Below are 15,278 nucleotides of genomic sequence, written 5' to 3' on the forward strand. Positions count from 1 at the left end.
GGCATGAACCAAAACAAGACCTGGGATGGGGATATAGTTCTCTAACCAGCTCTGGGGAGCTAAGTCATCCTTCAAAAATCACAATAACCCCTTACAGGGGTGAAGCTATGATTGGGTTATCTCCCTTGAAGAACTATCTGGGTACTGTGAACAGGTAAATTAAGCTTCAGCATGTTTTTGGTACATGTTCACAAGATAGCCAGCCAGGGGTGTGAATTTGAGAGGTGGTCCTGTGAGGATGGGTTGAGAGCCACAGTGTGAGTTAGTATAAGTGCAAGAGAAGTATCTGAGGTTCATCCAGGTCCAGGCTCAAGAAATGGCACATGACAATCCCAAAGTGGTCAGTGGAAACCATCTTTGGAAGCAGTGATATTTCAAAAAGAGAATAGCCATGTATGCTAATCACTGTGACCTGTGGCCATCAGCTTCCTGACTCCATGCAGTCTGCTCATACTCCACATCCTATTTGTGTGCATTTGTGCAGGCCTCACTCCTGCCCTTACACGTGTGTTAGGAGGCCTCATGATCTGAATATCGGGTTCAGTAGTGCAGTTCCCTGCCCTGGACTCCCATCGAGCATCAGTGGGCTATCAGACATGCTTGCTCCAAGTTCATTTTTACTGACTTTTTTCCTCCCCCCCCCCAATCTGTCTGTCTCCTCTTTCCTTTCCCCTCCCCCATCACATGCTTACTCCAGGCTCCTGAGTGGAGATTTCTTGTAGTTTCTTGTTGTTTGAGTCATCACTTCTCAGGACTTTTTAAATCAGCCGAGAGTTTGAGGGGCTGCTTCACATATTTCTTTTAGTCCTACTTAGTGCTTAGATGCACTGCTTCCAAGAATGCATCATCCTGTGCTGTCACCCAGTCTCATGACATCTCGGGCCTTGAAGGTTGAGTGTGCCTCCAAGTATACAGACTTCAATGACTGTGGTATGTAAAGCCCTGGAGACCACAGGTACTACTTGACAATGAAGGCTGTGGAGGATCATCCTGGGCTGGAAAACAATAGGGAGCAGCCTGCAAAGCGAGGCCTGGGTTGAATACCACTGGAGCAGCATTGCAGGGTCCTCTCTGTTGGTTTGGTTGGAACTTTTGGAGACTCAGGCATTGCCTGTGCTAGGTTAGAGTTTACTACAGCTGATAGATCCCCAGCCCCAGAAGCAGTGTCTCTACTCAAGCCTGTGTAGAAAAGTTTCTTCTTTGCATGGTTGACATGGACATCACCAAGCCACGTGCTCTTCGGCGTTACCATAGAGCCAGCACCTTGGGGTGCTGGACTGAAATACCAGCAGAATGTTGATTCAATACCACCTTTGGCTTCCAGCCAATAGTAGTGTCAGCTTACCCTTGAAGGGCTTGTGCCATCTGAAACAAATGTGCAAGAGGAGACATTTGTTTAATAAAACCCAACTTCATCAGGATAAGAAATTTCCAGCCAGGCAGTGATGGCGCACACCTTTAATCCCAGTGCTCAGGAGGCAGAGGCAGGCAGATCTCTGTGAGATGGAGGCCAGCCTGGCCTACAAAACTAGTTTTAGGACAGTCAGGGCTATACAACAAAACCCTGTCTCTAAGAAAAAAAAAATTAGACATTTGCCCTGTGACAAAGCCATCTTTGCACAAGTGAAATGGCCATAACCTAACTCAGCAGAATTGCCTCCCCATACCTTTGGAGCCTCAGGCTTACAGGAGTCTCCTCCAGATGGGCATTTACACAGAAATAAGTGCCTTGAAGTTGAAGGTCAAAGGACTTGCAGGAGTCGGTTCTCTCCTTCCATCATGTGGGTCATTAAGATTAGCCATAAGTGTCCTTGCCTACTGAACCCACCAGTTTATCATAAATATTTGTTGTTTTGTAAACTACTAAAAGGTTTAAAAGCAGGTTGACAATTGTGCAAACACATAATGGGGGAAAAAAGCATTGTAAACCTGTTAAAGTAATGGCTGGTGTGTGTATTTCCTTTATGTGAAAGGCTTCTAGTAGCTTGAATAATTGGCATCTTCATGTGAATTTTTGAAGAGGGGGAGGAGATACAGGGATCTGCTAGGTTGCTCAAACTCCTCCTCCTGACCAGTCTCCCCCCACCAGGCATGCTAAGTTTCCACACTGACTTTTGTTGAGGATAGTTCTTCCTAAAGTCTGCCCAAATGTCACACATGCTAGGTAACTGCTGAGAGCCTTTATCATTTATTACAGAAGTAGCAATTAATATTCTAGGTATCAACCCACCAGAATTAACTTCTGATGGAGAAAACTTGCCCTGCAAAGTCTACAAGAAATACAGACTCCAGAATATCTGTTGCTATGGATTTGGCTGTATAATCTTGATACATAGAAAAATACTGGATGTATTATATTCTCCAAAAGGCCCCAGAGAAAGGAAATTCCTTCTCATGGAGGGGGGCTGGTTCAGTGTTAACAGCCCCCACTGCTTAACCTGAGGGAAGCAATAGGTTCAGGATCATGGATCATGTAGCCTTTCCCTTTGATCTAGTGCTGGGAGAATTCTCTAGCTTAGAGTGCTTCTTCCATTTTTTACATGTATCAATTATAAACTTCTCAGTGTTTCTTCTTTGTTTTGCCTTTATCAATTATAGACTTCTAATTTAACCGCATAAATGCAGTTTTACATACTCACACCCTTTCTCCCTTCTTAGTGATCTATCCATTTAACCCTTTCTTGCCTCTTAAGTTTGCTTGGACATTTTACAAGTCATGTCTCCTCTGACACATTAGGCCCCCCACTTTTGTCAAGACCTTATCTGCCTTCCTGGTCTTGAGAGAGAGACGCATGCCTGGTAGCCTTGCTATTGCCAGAGAATTGCTAATTTTGTCTGTGTGTATATAAACTGGAAACCGTGTGGGAGTTAGGAGAATGTTTAAGGAGAACTTCTAAAGAGAACTTTAAGAGAGTTTTTTGAGAAATCTTTTTTATTTTTTAAGATTTATTTATTTATTTATTATGTTTACATTCTTCTGCCTGTATGTCTGCCTTTGGGCCAGAAGAGGGCACCAGATCTCAATACAGATGATCGTGAGCCACCATGTGTATGCTGGGGATTGAACTCAGGATCTCTGGAAGGCAGGTAGTACTCTTAACCTCTGAGACACCTCTGCAGCCCTTGAGGAGAATCTTAAAGAGAGCTTTTTGAGAGAACTTTTGAAGAAAGTTCATATACATGACATGTGTATGAACTGATTCATTCACTCTCAGACCTTTTTAGCCAAGCCCTACCCACCTGCTATAAGCCTCTGGCCTGGACCCTGAGAGGACATCAAAGCAGAAACTCATATGCATTCGTTAGGTAAGTGCCCTGCCACTGACATCCAGCCCCTTCTAACCTATTTCCATGGCATATTCCGATAAAAATCTAATCAGAAAGTCTGAGTTGGCACTCCGTGTCAGCACCAGGAAGGTGGGTGGTCTTGGAATGATGGTCTCTCTGAGTGTCAGTTTCCTCATCTGTGAAATGGAGCTGGGCTGGGGAGATGGCTCAGGATAAGGGCCCTTGCTACACAAGCACGAAGGCCTGAGTTTGAATTCCAGCAGCCAGGTACACAGCCAGGCATGGCTGTACACACCTTATAGCCCAGCATTGGGGGGGGGGGATGGAGATGGGCAGATCTGGAGAGCTCTCTAGCTGGCCAGCAGAGCCAAAATGGTGAGCTTCCAGTTCATGGAGAGAGCCTGGCTCTATCCCAGTCACCTCAGTTTCCAGAGAGGTCTTATTGTTGTCTGAGATCTGGTTAAGCAGCTTTGGTTTTTGGTTTTTTTTTTTTTTTTTTTTTTTGTTCTTTAAGGTTCTTGATTTTATAAAATACAAGTATTTGTTTTAGAGGGACATCTATCCCCTCCACCCTACCCCTCAATTTACCTATACCGTAGCTTTCAGCAGACACCTCTCTGGAAATTGGTTCTATCTTTATTGCTAGTGTTGAGTCACAAGGTAGTGGGGCGGGCAAGGAAGGGTGACAGTGTATGAAACACACACAGGACAGTATTATCATGAAGCTTGTGGTTTTGTATAATGATCCAAAAAGTTTAAAAATAAGGTAGGGTCCAATCCAGTTTATGCCAAAAGACTCTCAAGAGCTCCTGGGAAAACACAGGCTATCTCCAGACTTAGAGCCTATGGTGACTCATGTGCATCGACTGTCAACAGGATCTAGAACCACCCAGAAGACAAACCTCTGGCCATGGGAAACCCATTCTAAGTAGTAAGCCACAAAGTCCCATGGTCTGGTGTACTGGACACCAGCACCCATCTCTCTGCTTCCTGACTGCGGGTACAGTGTGTTGCAGCTGCCTCAGTCAGTCCTGTCCTGCCTCAGACCTCCCCACCATGATGGACTGTCCCCTCAAACCAAACTTCCTTCCCTAAGTGGCTTTTGTCAGGTTAGAGTCACAATGATGAGGGTGGGTGATATAACTAGTGCCCATGAGATTTCCCTGTGTTAATATGGCTCCGGGCCAGGGGACTCTCAGCAGACCAGGCCGAGTCCCCAAGAGAGCCAAACAACTGAGGAATGAGTATGGTAAGACAGGAGAGCAATTTATTTCAGTGTGGCCAACACCAAAGGACAGATATCTAGGAGCTAAGCTATGCCTGTGAAGTGCTAAAAACAGTCTTAGGATTAAGTGGGGGAAGAACACAGGCAGGCCAAGTCCTCACAGAAGCAGTCATGGCTAGGGGTTAGGACAGCCATTACTACTTCAGGTTGTTATTACTTGAGGGGTACAGTTGGGGTTTTCTGTGCTATGTTCTGTCAGTCATGGGGTATAGGCTGTGCTGTCAGTCACAGGGTGTTGGGTATGCTTCCATGGGGTGTTGGGTGTCCTGTCAGTTGGGTATTGGATATGCTTTCATGGGGTGTTGGGTGTTCAGTCAGTCATAGGGTGTTGGGTATGCTTTTGTGGTGTTGGGTGTTGGGTGAGCTATCAGTCGTAGGATGTTGGGTATGCTTTTGTGGGGTGTTGATTGGTCAGTCATAGGGGGTTGGGTGCCCTGCTTTCAATTTGTTCTCCCTGGAATCTGAGATCATCTGATCTGGAGAAGAAAAAAAAAGCCCAAAAGGAAAACAGGCCAGAGAGAAAATGAAGTCTGTTAGAGGGATGGCCAACTCTGTCAGAAGACAGTTTTGAAGATACTTCTGCTGTACTTGGGGGTTTTAATTTTGAATTGTTAATTTATTTAAGGTGTATGGGTATTTTGCCTGCATGTATGTCTGTCCACCATGTGCCTGGTGCCCACAGAGACCAGAAGAGGGTGTCGGATCCCTTGGAACTGAAGTAACAAGTGGTTGTCATGTGGCAGCTGGGGATTAACCAACTCCTCTGGAAGAGGAGCAAGTGCTCTTAACACCTGAGCCACGTCTCAGCCACTATTATGTTTGTTTCTGTTTTGTTTTGTTTATTATTCTTGACAATCCAGAGTTTACTGTACAGGCAGATTTTCTGCCTTCTGGCTGCATCCCCAGCCTTCCTGTGTGCCTTCCAAGTGCAGACATATTGCATGCTTGCTTACGTTTTCAGAACCTGTGTCTCCCTCTCCTACCCTCAACACCCCTCTCTCTGGTCCTTCAGTCTTTGCAGTCATATCAAAAAGCAAATGTGTTCAGTTTAATTTATACAAAGTGTTTTCTTGGATCAGTGAATAAGATTCTTCCATTTTGGTAACAGGTTCTCAGCTTAAAAACAACCATTGGAGAAATTTAGAATATTTTGGGGTTTTTGTTTGGTTGGTTGGTTGGTTGATTGGTTGGTTTGGTTTGGGGTTTTGTTTTTGTTTTTTTGAGACCCAGGGAAATTTAATTTAATTTTTTTTTTTTTTTTTTTAGTTTGGGAGTATGCTACAAGGGAGTGGACCTAGGGTCTCTTACATGATTGTTAGGTAGTTCTCCTAATGAACTGTATATTCTGTGTATTTTGTTAGTTTTGTGAATTTTTATTTATTTTTGTTGTTTTTATAATCACTCTTCAGGGAAAACTATACATTATTTTTTTTTAGCCACAATTAAATACAGTTAGAAACCTGCAGTACCATTTAAAGGCAGTAACCCTGAATATCCTGTCCCGACTGCCCTCACAGGCAGCACTCAGCACAGACTGCTCACGAGGGGCTTGTCACCGGATGGTCGGCCACATGGAAGCCCCTCTCCTGGATGGCCCTGTAGAGCATGATGTACTTGGAGGCCAGGCGCGTCCTTGGGACCACGTACTTCTCCGTGAACTCCTCCTTGTCCAGCTGCTCTTTGCCCTCCATGGCAAGGATGCAGTTGATGAAGGAGAGGGCAAAGCTGGAGCAGTTGTGGTGGGTCTCCTCATACCTTGAGAGAGGAGTGAGCTCCAGTGAGGCAGGACCAGGTTGGGCTTGAACTCCTGCATCAGCTGAGGCCACCGTGCTGGCCCTAGCGAATGCTGACTTTAAGAGTTGCTTGGTGGTGAAGGCACCTACCACCAACCCCGGCAATCTCTGGGACACACATGTGCTTTGGTGCACACACACTCGGGGCACCCAAAATAAATGAGTAAAATATAATTTTTAAAAATGTAATGGAGACCCATGTGAGTCCAAGGCCAACCAGGACTATATAGTGAGACCCTATCCAGAAGAGGGGGTGAGGGGAGACAAAAAATAGTGAAGTAGAATGAAGTTTGAGGAATTAATTTCAGATTGCTAAAACAAAAAATGGCACTTAAATATTTGTATACTGTAAATAATATTTGTAAAAATGTAGGAATACTGGGCATAGTGGTACACACCTTTAAACTGGCATGCCCAAGGCAAAGACAGGTGGATATCTTAAGAGTTCAAGGTGTGCCTAAGCCACATAGGCAGAGCCTGTGTCAAGAATAAAATTACAAACTGAGCATTGGGCACACACCTTTAATCCTAGCACTCAGGAGTCAGAGACGTTCAGATCTTTGTGAGTTGGAGACCAGCCTGATCTACAGAGTGAGTTCCAAGACAGCCAAGGTTATGAAGAGAGATCCTGTCTCAAAAACTAAATATAAAATTATGAAATATAACATGGATTTTTCTCTGTATGTTTAAATATAAATTCTCATAGCTGGGCATTGTGACATTCTTCTTTAATCCCAGCTCTCTGGAGGTTGGGGCAGGAGGATTGTGATCATGTAGCCAGCCTGGGTTATACAGTGAGACCTTGTCTTGGGAAAAAAATTTTAAAACAAAACAAAACAAAAGCAGTGGCAGAGATGGCTCCACAGTTAAGAACCTTGTCTTGACTTCAAGAGGACCCAGGTTCAGTTCCCAGCACCCACATAGCAGTTTTGTTTGTGCTATTTGTTTATTTGTTTTTCATTTTTGGAGACAGCATTTTTTTCTCTGTATATCCCTGGATTTTGTCCTGAAACTCACCCTGTAGACCAGGCTGTCTTAGATCTCACAAAGATCGGTCAGTCTCTGCCTTCCAAATGCTGGGATTAAAAGCACGCACAACCACTGCCAGGCTCCACACAACAGTTTACAACCATCTGTAACAAGTTCTAGGGGACCCAATATCCTCATCTCTCCTTTTCAGGGATGGCATGCATATAGTGAATTTACACTCAGGTAAAGCACCCATATGCATTTTAAATAAATAAATAAATAAAGGTTTTAAAATAAATCTTAAAAATAAAGGTTTCTTGTCACATCAGTGAAAGACCTAAGCAGGAGGACACAAAGATCTCAAGACAACAGTCATCACTTTGCCCATCAGTGTTTGCTGGCCCCACTCCTCAGAAAACATCCATGCCAAGTAACTGAGAAGCAGCAGCTTACAGGAAGGCTTTACTCAGACTCTGAGGGATCTGTCCAGCCTAGCGTCCTGTGGGAAGGCTGGTGGCAGCAGGAGAAGCTGCTGCTGACATGTCCAAGGAGCAAAAGGCACAGATGAGACAGGAAGGAAGGAAGGAAGGAAGGAAGGAAGGAAGGAAGGAAGGAAGGAAGGAAGGAAGGAAGGATGGAATAAGGGTGGATGGAAGGAAGTTTGGAAGGAAGGGTGGATGGAAGGAACGATGGATGGAAGGAAGGATGGATGGAAGGAGGGATGGAAGGAAGGAAGGATGGATGGAAGGAAGGAAGGAAGGAAGGAAGGAAGGAAGGCTCCAAATCCCAAAGCCTGTCCCAAGAGACCCACTTCCTCCAGCCAGGTCCCACTTGCCCAGGTTCCACAACCTCCCTCTCAAAATACCGCCACCATCTGGGGAACCTAGTATTCAAGCACATGGAGGGACGTTTTCTAATGATTGGATGTAACTGTTCTCACAGATTGACAGCCTCAAACATGGACTTGAAACAGCAGTGACCACATGGCAGTGAGGATGCCACTTACATGACAAGTGAGCGGCAGTGACTCGTAGTCTTCCAGACACTTACCTGTGAGGCTGCCAGGCTGGTGAAGCAGAGAAGTCTTCCAAGTACTTGTCCCACTGGTCCATCAGTCCAAACATGCTGGGCTGCACTAGTGGGACGCTGAGACTCTGCTCCCACCCTGCCTCGTCCCGCTGTATGCCTTGCGCGTTGTAATTATACACGATCCCTGAAAACCCAAAGCAAAGGCAGGCACCCTGTGGCAGGTGCTCAGAAAATGGCAGTAGCTGTAAATCCTGTAATCTTCGTCACACTTGTCTCCAACTGTCAGAGCCCCTTTCCATCCAGAGCAGTGGTCTCAACCTTCCTAACGCTGCAACCCTTTAAGATAATTCTTCATGTTGTGGTGACCCCCAACCATTAAACTGTTTTGTTGCTACTGTATAACTGTAATTTTGCTACTGTTATGAATCATAACGTAAATGTCTGGTATTGAGGATATCTAATGTGTGACCCCAAATGGATTGCAACCCACAGGTTGAGAACCCTGATCTAGTATGCTATAGAGGGCTCAAACTTTGGGCTTCATCTATGTTGAACAAGTTCCCCATCAATATGTCTCCCAGGAGTAGCTTAGTGGCTTCTGAGCTAAATCCTACCCACAGAAATGTCTCACTTTGGACTCAAGTACTTAAGTGGGACCCAGAACCAGGCTCGGGCTAGGCAATTGTTCTGACACAGCCACCCCAGTCCACCAGAGACTACAGACCTCACCACATCCCATTTCATTCTTCAAGCCTAGAGTATGGGGACCCAGCATAGTAAGGAGACTCAGCATAGTGGCTTATGAGAATGGGGAATCAGAAGCCTTGGGAGGGGGGACTGTAATCTGACTCAAACACAAGAACAGGTCTTGGCTGACTCAACTCCTGTCTGTTTCTTTTTCTTTAAATCTGCCATAGAAGTGTGCAGGTTTGTGATGCTCTTTCTGAGAAAACATTAGATCTTCCCAGGAGTCAGGAGTGTGGCTTGGTGGTGTAGGTTAATCAAGCAGGAGGCCCTGCCAGGGTTCCACCCCAGCATCTAAAAAGTATTGTTAGTCTTCCAAATATATAAACTGTAAATAGTTCTGACTTGCCCAAGTCACATGACCTGCTTTGGGTTGCAGTAGGAGAAGCAAGGAAGGCAGGATGGGCTTGCTCAACCTGTCTGGAAACCCTCCTTTCCCCTTAAAAGTAATTGTGGGGTTTTCTTATGCTGGAAAAATGTAGGAAATGCTCACCTCGTGTGTTAGTGAGTCCAACATGCAGATCAGACTTTCCATCATACTCCCTGAAACAGAGGGGTGTTGTTGGCATTGGGTGTTAGTTTGGTAAGAAGTCTTGCTGAATAGCCCAGGCTGTCTGGAACTCAGGATCTTCCTGCCTCAGACCCCAGTGCAGCTGCAACTGCAAGTGTGACATCTTGCCTATTAACAAGCACTCGTAACAAACATGACTGTGAAGCATGGACATTTAAAAGAGGAGGGCATACTCCCCAGCCTGTACCAGGCCCTGCCATCAGTTGCAGGCTGGCTGAAGGTACAGCAGAAGCAGGACTCAGGACCCCCACAGTCAGTGGTGGAAGAGCTTCCTACTCCCCTCTGGGAGTTCACGCACTAGCTCACCAGCTAATGTGGGTAAGAGGGTCCTGGAGGCAGCGGAGAGACCTCAGCCTTCTTCACCATGGCTCAGCAGCCTGTGGCCACGGCACTCCCTGGATTGCTGTTCCTCACCGTTACTCTGTTGGCTTGAGATTTTTCTGGTTTGAGTTAGCTAGTTTTGAGATCAAACCCAAGGCCTTACTTGTGCTCAACAGATGCTCCCTCTGTTCCACACACACCCTTAAATTTGTTGTTCGTTTGTTCTTGTTTAGGACAAAGGCTCACCAAGGCCTTGAACCTGTAACCTAACATCAAATGATTCATTATTATACATTAACAAAACAATCTCAAATCTGGATATCTGGTTCTTCAGTCAAGCAAGCAACTCCAGCTTTATGATGGCCAAGACCATGGATGACTGCTCCTCCTCCTCAGCGTCACTCCCAAGGACTGTTTTGAGTTTATGGAGACCCCGTGGGCGCAGAGGCTAGAGTGAGCAAGAATGTATCTGTAGGGATGCTGCTTTTGCCACTCTGGGAGCCTCACACTCTTCATTGTCTAGCTGCATCTTAGCCTGATCACCCTCCCTCCCATAAGCTCAGTCATGTGACAGTGAGCTGAGTGTTAACTCTGGTCCTGGTGACACAGGAAAGCATGAGGCTCTGCCCTCGTGGCTTGCTTCCAGAAAGGGTCACTTCAGTTTTAGTTTGGCAAGCCTGTGCTTTCTTTGTTATACTGGAGACTGGAGTTCAACAAATTTTAATCAATTGGTAAGGGGAAAAATACAAAGTGTATGTTGATGGCCTGGCCATCCTTCTCCTATAGCTGCTTTACATGGATTATGGAAGGGCCTCCTCTGCAGTTCTGGACAGTGCCCTTGGCTTGTTGAGTAGAGTTCAGGCTAAGGGACAGCACCTCCCACTGACTGAGCTATGAGCAGCAGGGCTGGCCAACCTCATTCAGGCAGTACCTGCTGAGTCCCTGGGGTCACTGCTCATTCTCCTTTTGTCTCAAGCTTTGTGGGACTCAAGGCAGACTTGGAAACGTGGGTGAAAGGGAAGGAATGGGTTTGGAGAGTGGACTGGGCTGCATGGTTTTCTGTAGACAACAGTGTCCACACCTCTTTTTTCATTCTGCCCAAATCCATAAGTATTAGCATTTGCCAGAGAATAAACAGGTGCCCATTACAAAAGGGAGAAGAGACAGTGGTGGGGGGACCAGACTGCCTCCATGATGTCATAATCTTTCCTGAGGACATTAGTCAGGAGGGGAGCCTGCCATTAGGAATCTAAGGAGGCAAGTGCTGGGATGATCAGGGGTCCAAGGCCATCCTGGGCTTAACAACAAAAAGTTAAAGGAAGGTTTGAAGCAGAACAGAAATGATGGAAAATTGGATCTACCCAAAGGAGTGAGGAGCTCCAGAAAAGTTGAATATTTATTGAAAGATAATTGCATGAGTCTAAAAATAATCCACTTAGATGTGGATTTCCTGGGCTTTTGTTGTTGTTGTTTTGTTTTTCAAGGCTTGGTTTCTCTATGAGCTATGGAGCCTGTCCTGGAACTCGCTGTGTAGACCAGGCTAGCCTTAAACTCACATAATCCCAGCACTGGGAGTCAGGTGGATATCTCTTGAGTTTCAGGACAGGCTCCAAAGCTACAAAGAGAAACCCTGTTTTGAAAAACCAAAACTTTCTAATTGGAATCTTATTTAATGCCTGGAAAAGTCACATGTGTTGATTTGAGTCTGATCTTAGCACTCAAGAGGCTGAGGCAGGAAGATCACACGTTGAAGACCACGATGGTCAACATTGCAAGCTACTGACCGGTCTATGTCACATAGCAAGAGCCTGTCTTGAGGGAAAAGAAAAGGACATTTTTTTTTTTTAGCACTGAGCACTAACCCTGCCCATACCTTGTATGAGGTTTGGGTTCAACCTCTAGCACTGTAAAAGGAAGAGGAAATAAAAAGAAGAATAAGAGGAGAGCCTCTTAGACTTCATTGTTAGTTTCATTCACCTCCATCAAGCACTTTCTCGCTCAGATTGTGCTTTGCTCTGCACATTGTACCTGCCTACCACGGAAGTACGAGCTGAAGTTTAGTGTTCCTCCAATAGCATTCACTGCCGGGTTATCCCCAGTCTGCCACTCAGCAACATTCTCCTAAAACCAGCAGGTATCTTCATACACTATGCACAGTCTTTCACATACGACGCAAATGTGTACACAAAACCCAGGGCATCCCAAGGCAGGCAAGCCACACTCTAATGTACAAAGACATAAGGACAACAGTCTGCCCAAAGCAACCCCACACACACTGCGCAGCACAACACATGTCCTTCAAAGAAGGTTTAATGCCTGTCACACAGCAGGAAACACATCACATGCACAGTTCATTGTAACTCAAGCCACTGTACCTGAGGAACGTCCCTCTCGTGGGTTTGAGGAGGAAGGAGCATTTCTCTTGATGCCCGTTGGAGAAAGGGTCCGAGATGCTGATGGGTGCGTCCTCTATCCTGGTGGAGCCCACGTCCCCCTGGCACAGGGGGCAGCATTGGGGTACACTAAAACTGTAGATGGACCTCTCACAGTGCCTGAATTTAATTAGAGGCTTTCCAGCTCCTGAGAAGTGCATTCCGTCTGACTCCTGGGCCACTAGAACAGGTTTCTGGAGACTTCCTTTTCTTCATTACACAGTTGGCAAATTCACACCACCTGAGTAACCTGATCAATGGTGACATCATCATGGATGGAAGCTTCAAGAGCTAAGCCAGGTAGATTAACCAGTAACCAGGCTGTGCCGGCTGGGCTCTTAAAGAGCTAGTTTTCATTTGAGCTGGCTTACCAAGTTTCCTTGTAGATACTGCACATTTGCAACCCTACTTTCCCATGCAACCTGCCTCACCTTCCTCCAACCTTTTCTTGTGGTACTAACAGTGGACTCATTGTGGCTGCCTTCCTGCTGGAAGAGATGAATTGCTATACTCCATTTTCAGTATGGGGTGGGCTGAGTTCATCAGAAGGTCATCAGATAAACAGGGTGCTTGGCCTCTCTCCTAGCTGGCAGCGGATGCCAGAATTCTGAAAGTTGGAAAGGTACAGGCAGCCTGCTCATTTGGTACAGGACTCTATCTAGTCAACTATTCATATTTAGTTTTGTGTTTTTTCACTAGTCAGAGAGACTCTTGGGCTTGGGGACTGACCTGTTTTATTTTTATTTTTTCAGAAAAAAGAACACACAACATTTTTTTTTCAAGACAAGTTTTCTTTGTAACCTTGGAGGTTGTCCTGAAACTCGCTCTATAGACCAGGTTGTCCTTGAATTTACAGAGATCCACCTGCCTCTGCCTCCCAAGTGCTGGGAATAAAGACTTCATCTCCACTGCCTGGCTTAGAACATATAGCATTTATTACTTTCCCACCAGGGTCGGGGACACTAGCTCAGTGGTAAGGCCCTTGTAAATCCCTAGAACTGAAAAGGAGAAAGAGAAAGAAATATTAACTCCATAGAAAATGGACTGAGTTAATGTGTCTTACTTAATAAACGTTATTTGGTGTGACAATTAAAAAGATTATCTTGTGTATTTATCCACTGTGTGTATTATGTGTGCCAGTATGAGTTAAGTGCGGCACTCTTTTACGGGTGCCTGAAGAGGCCATAGGGCATTGACTCCCCTAGTGTTGTGTGCTGCCTGCTGTGAGTACTGGGAACTTAACTTGGATTCTCTGCAAGAATAGTAGCTCCTGTGCTCTCTCTTGTGAGACCCCCCCCCCATCTTGTTTTTCAAGACGGTTTCTGTGTAGCCCTGGCTGTCCTGGAATTCACTCTGTAGATCAGACTGGCCTCAAGTACTAAACTTTCTTAAACTACTGAGTCATCTCTTTAGTCCCCCAACTTTTTTTCTTTTTAATTGAAGGTCTCAGGTTAGCCCAGAATGAGCTTGACATCCGCCCCCAACTCTAGAATGCTGAGATTACAGGTGTACCACTATATTTATGGCAACTTGACACAAGCTAGAATTATTTGGGAGAAAGGAACTTCAATTAAGAAAATGCTTCTGCCAGACTGGCCTGTGGACAAACCTATGGTGCATTTTCTTGATTTCTTGATTGATAATAATATGGGAGAACCCAGCTCACTGTGAGTGGGCTGGTAGTCCTGCTTACTATAAGAAAGCAGGTTGAGCTGGGCGTTGGTGGTGCACGCCTTTGATCCCAGCACTAGGGAGGCAGAGGCAGGTAGATTTCTGTGAGTTCCAGGCCAGCCTGGTCTACAGAGCAAGTTCCAGGACAATTTCAAAGAACCACAGAAAAACCAAAAAAAAAAAGCAAGTTGAGCAAGCCATGGGGAGCAAGCAAGTAAGCAGCACTCCTCCATTATTGCTGCTTCAGTTTCTGCCTCCAAGTTCCTGCCCTGACTCTCCTCAGTGATGCATTGATGGCATGGAACTGTAAGCTGAAATAAACCCTTTCCTCCCCCCAAGATACTTGTGATCATACAAGGTTGTTTGCATGAACATGGAAGGGGTCATTTACTTGATCAAGGCAACTTTCTTAGTGGCTATACCACCAAGGAATATGATTCCCCTCTCCCAGCCACCACTGACTTCTTATAGCCTCCTGTGAAAGAGGTGGAGCCTTATGAGTTCCTCCCCAATCTGTGATGAAATACTGATTAGCCCCTTTTCACAATCTCACTATGTAGTCTTGGCTAGTCTGTATAGACAGGCTGGCCTCAAACTCATAGAGATCTAACTGCCTCTGCCACCCGACTAAAGGATTAACATTAAAGGCGTGAACCACCACATCTGGCCATAGGCCCAGTCTTGTTTAGGTGGTCACAACTGCTGTGAATTCCTGATATGCCCGGAAGACAGCATGTCCTAGCATCCTCCAGCTTTTATGCTATTGCTACCCTTTCTTCCATGATGTTTTCTGAGCCTTGTTTGTAGGGTTGGATGTTGACATAGAAGTCCTACTTAGAGCTGAGCACTCAGCAGACCTTACGTCACCTCTATAAATGGAAAAAATAAGTACAATATTTCCTGACCAATATGCTGTTAATTTTTTTTTTTTTTGAGACAGAGTTTCTCTGTATTGCTTTGGAAGGTGGCCTGGAACTAGCTCTGTAGACTAGGCTGGCCTTGAACTCACAGAGATCCACCGGCCCTGCCTCCCAAGTGCTGGGATTAAAAGCATGTGCTACCAATGCCCGGCAGGAGATAGTTTTTAAAGCTGAAAACACGACTATAGTTTACAAGGATCAAAACTCTGTGTGTGTGTGTGTGTGTGTGTGTGTGTGTGTGTGTGTGTGTACATA

The 15,278-nt window shown here is 45.5% G+C and overlaps 1 protein-coding gene across 1 annotated transcript; it reads right to left on the bottom strand.

Moving 5' to 3' along the window:
• Nucleotides 1–5,873: 5,873 nt before the first annotated feature.
• On the bottom strand, nt 5,874–12,723 carry Mkrn2os (MKRN2 opposite strand). Its single transcript, XM_051203622.1, has 4 exons — nt 12,376–12,723; nt 9,602–9,651; nt 8,386–8,548; nt 5,874–6,328 (listed from the first exon to the last, which is right to left on the bottom strand). The coding sequence occupies exons 1-4, from the start codon at nt 12,591–12,593 to the stop codon at nt 6,112–6,114; spliced, it is 648 nt and encodes a 215-aa protein (XP_051059579.1). The 5' UTR covers nt 12,594–12,723; the 3' UTR covers nt 5,874–6,111.
• Between the last annotated feature and the right edge of the window lie 2,555 nt (nt 12,724–15,278).

This window comes from Phodopus roborovskii, unplaced genomic scaffold (genome assembly GCF_943737965.1).
Source record: "Phodopus roborovskii unplaced genomic scaffold, PHOROB, whole genome shotgun sequence".
In the NCBI taxonomy this organism is placed as follows: domain Eukaryota; kingdom Metazoa; phylum Chordata; class Mammalia; order Rodentia; family Cricetidae; genus Phodopus; species Phodopus roborovskii.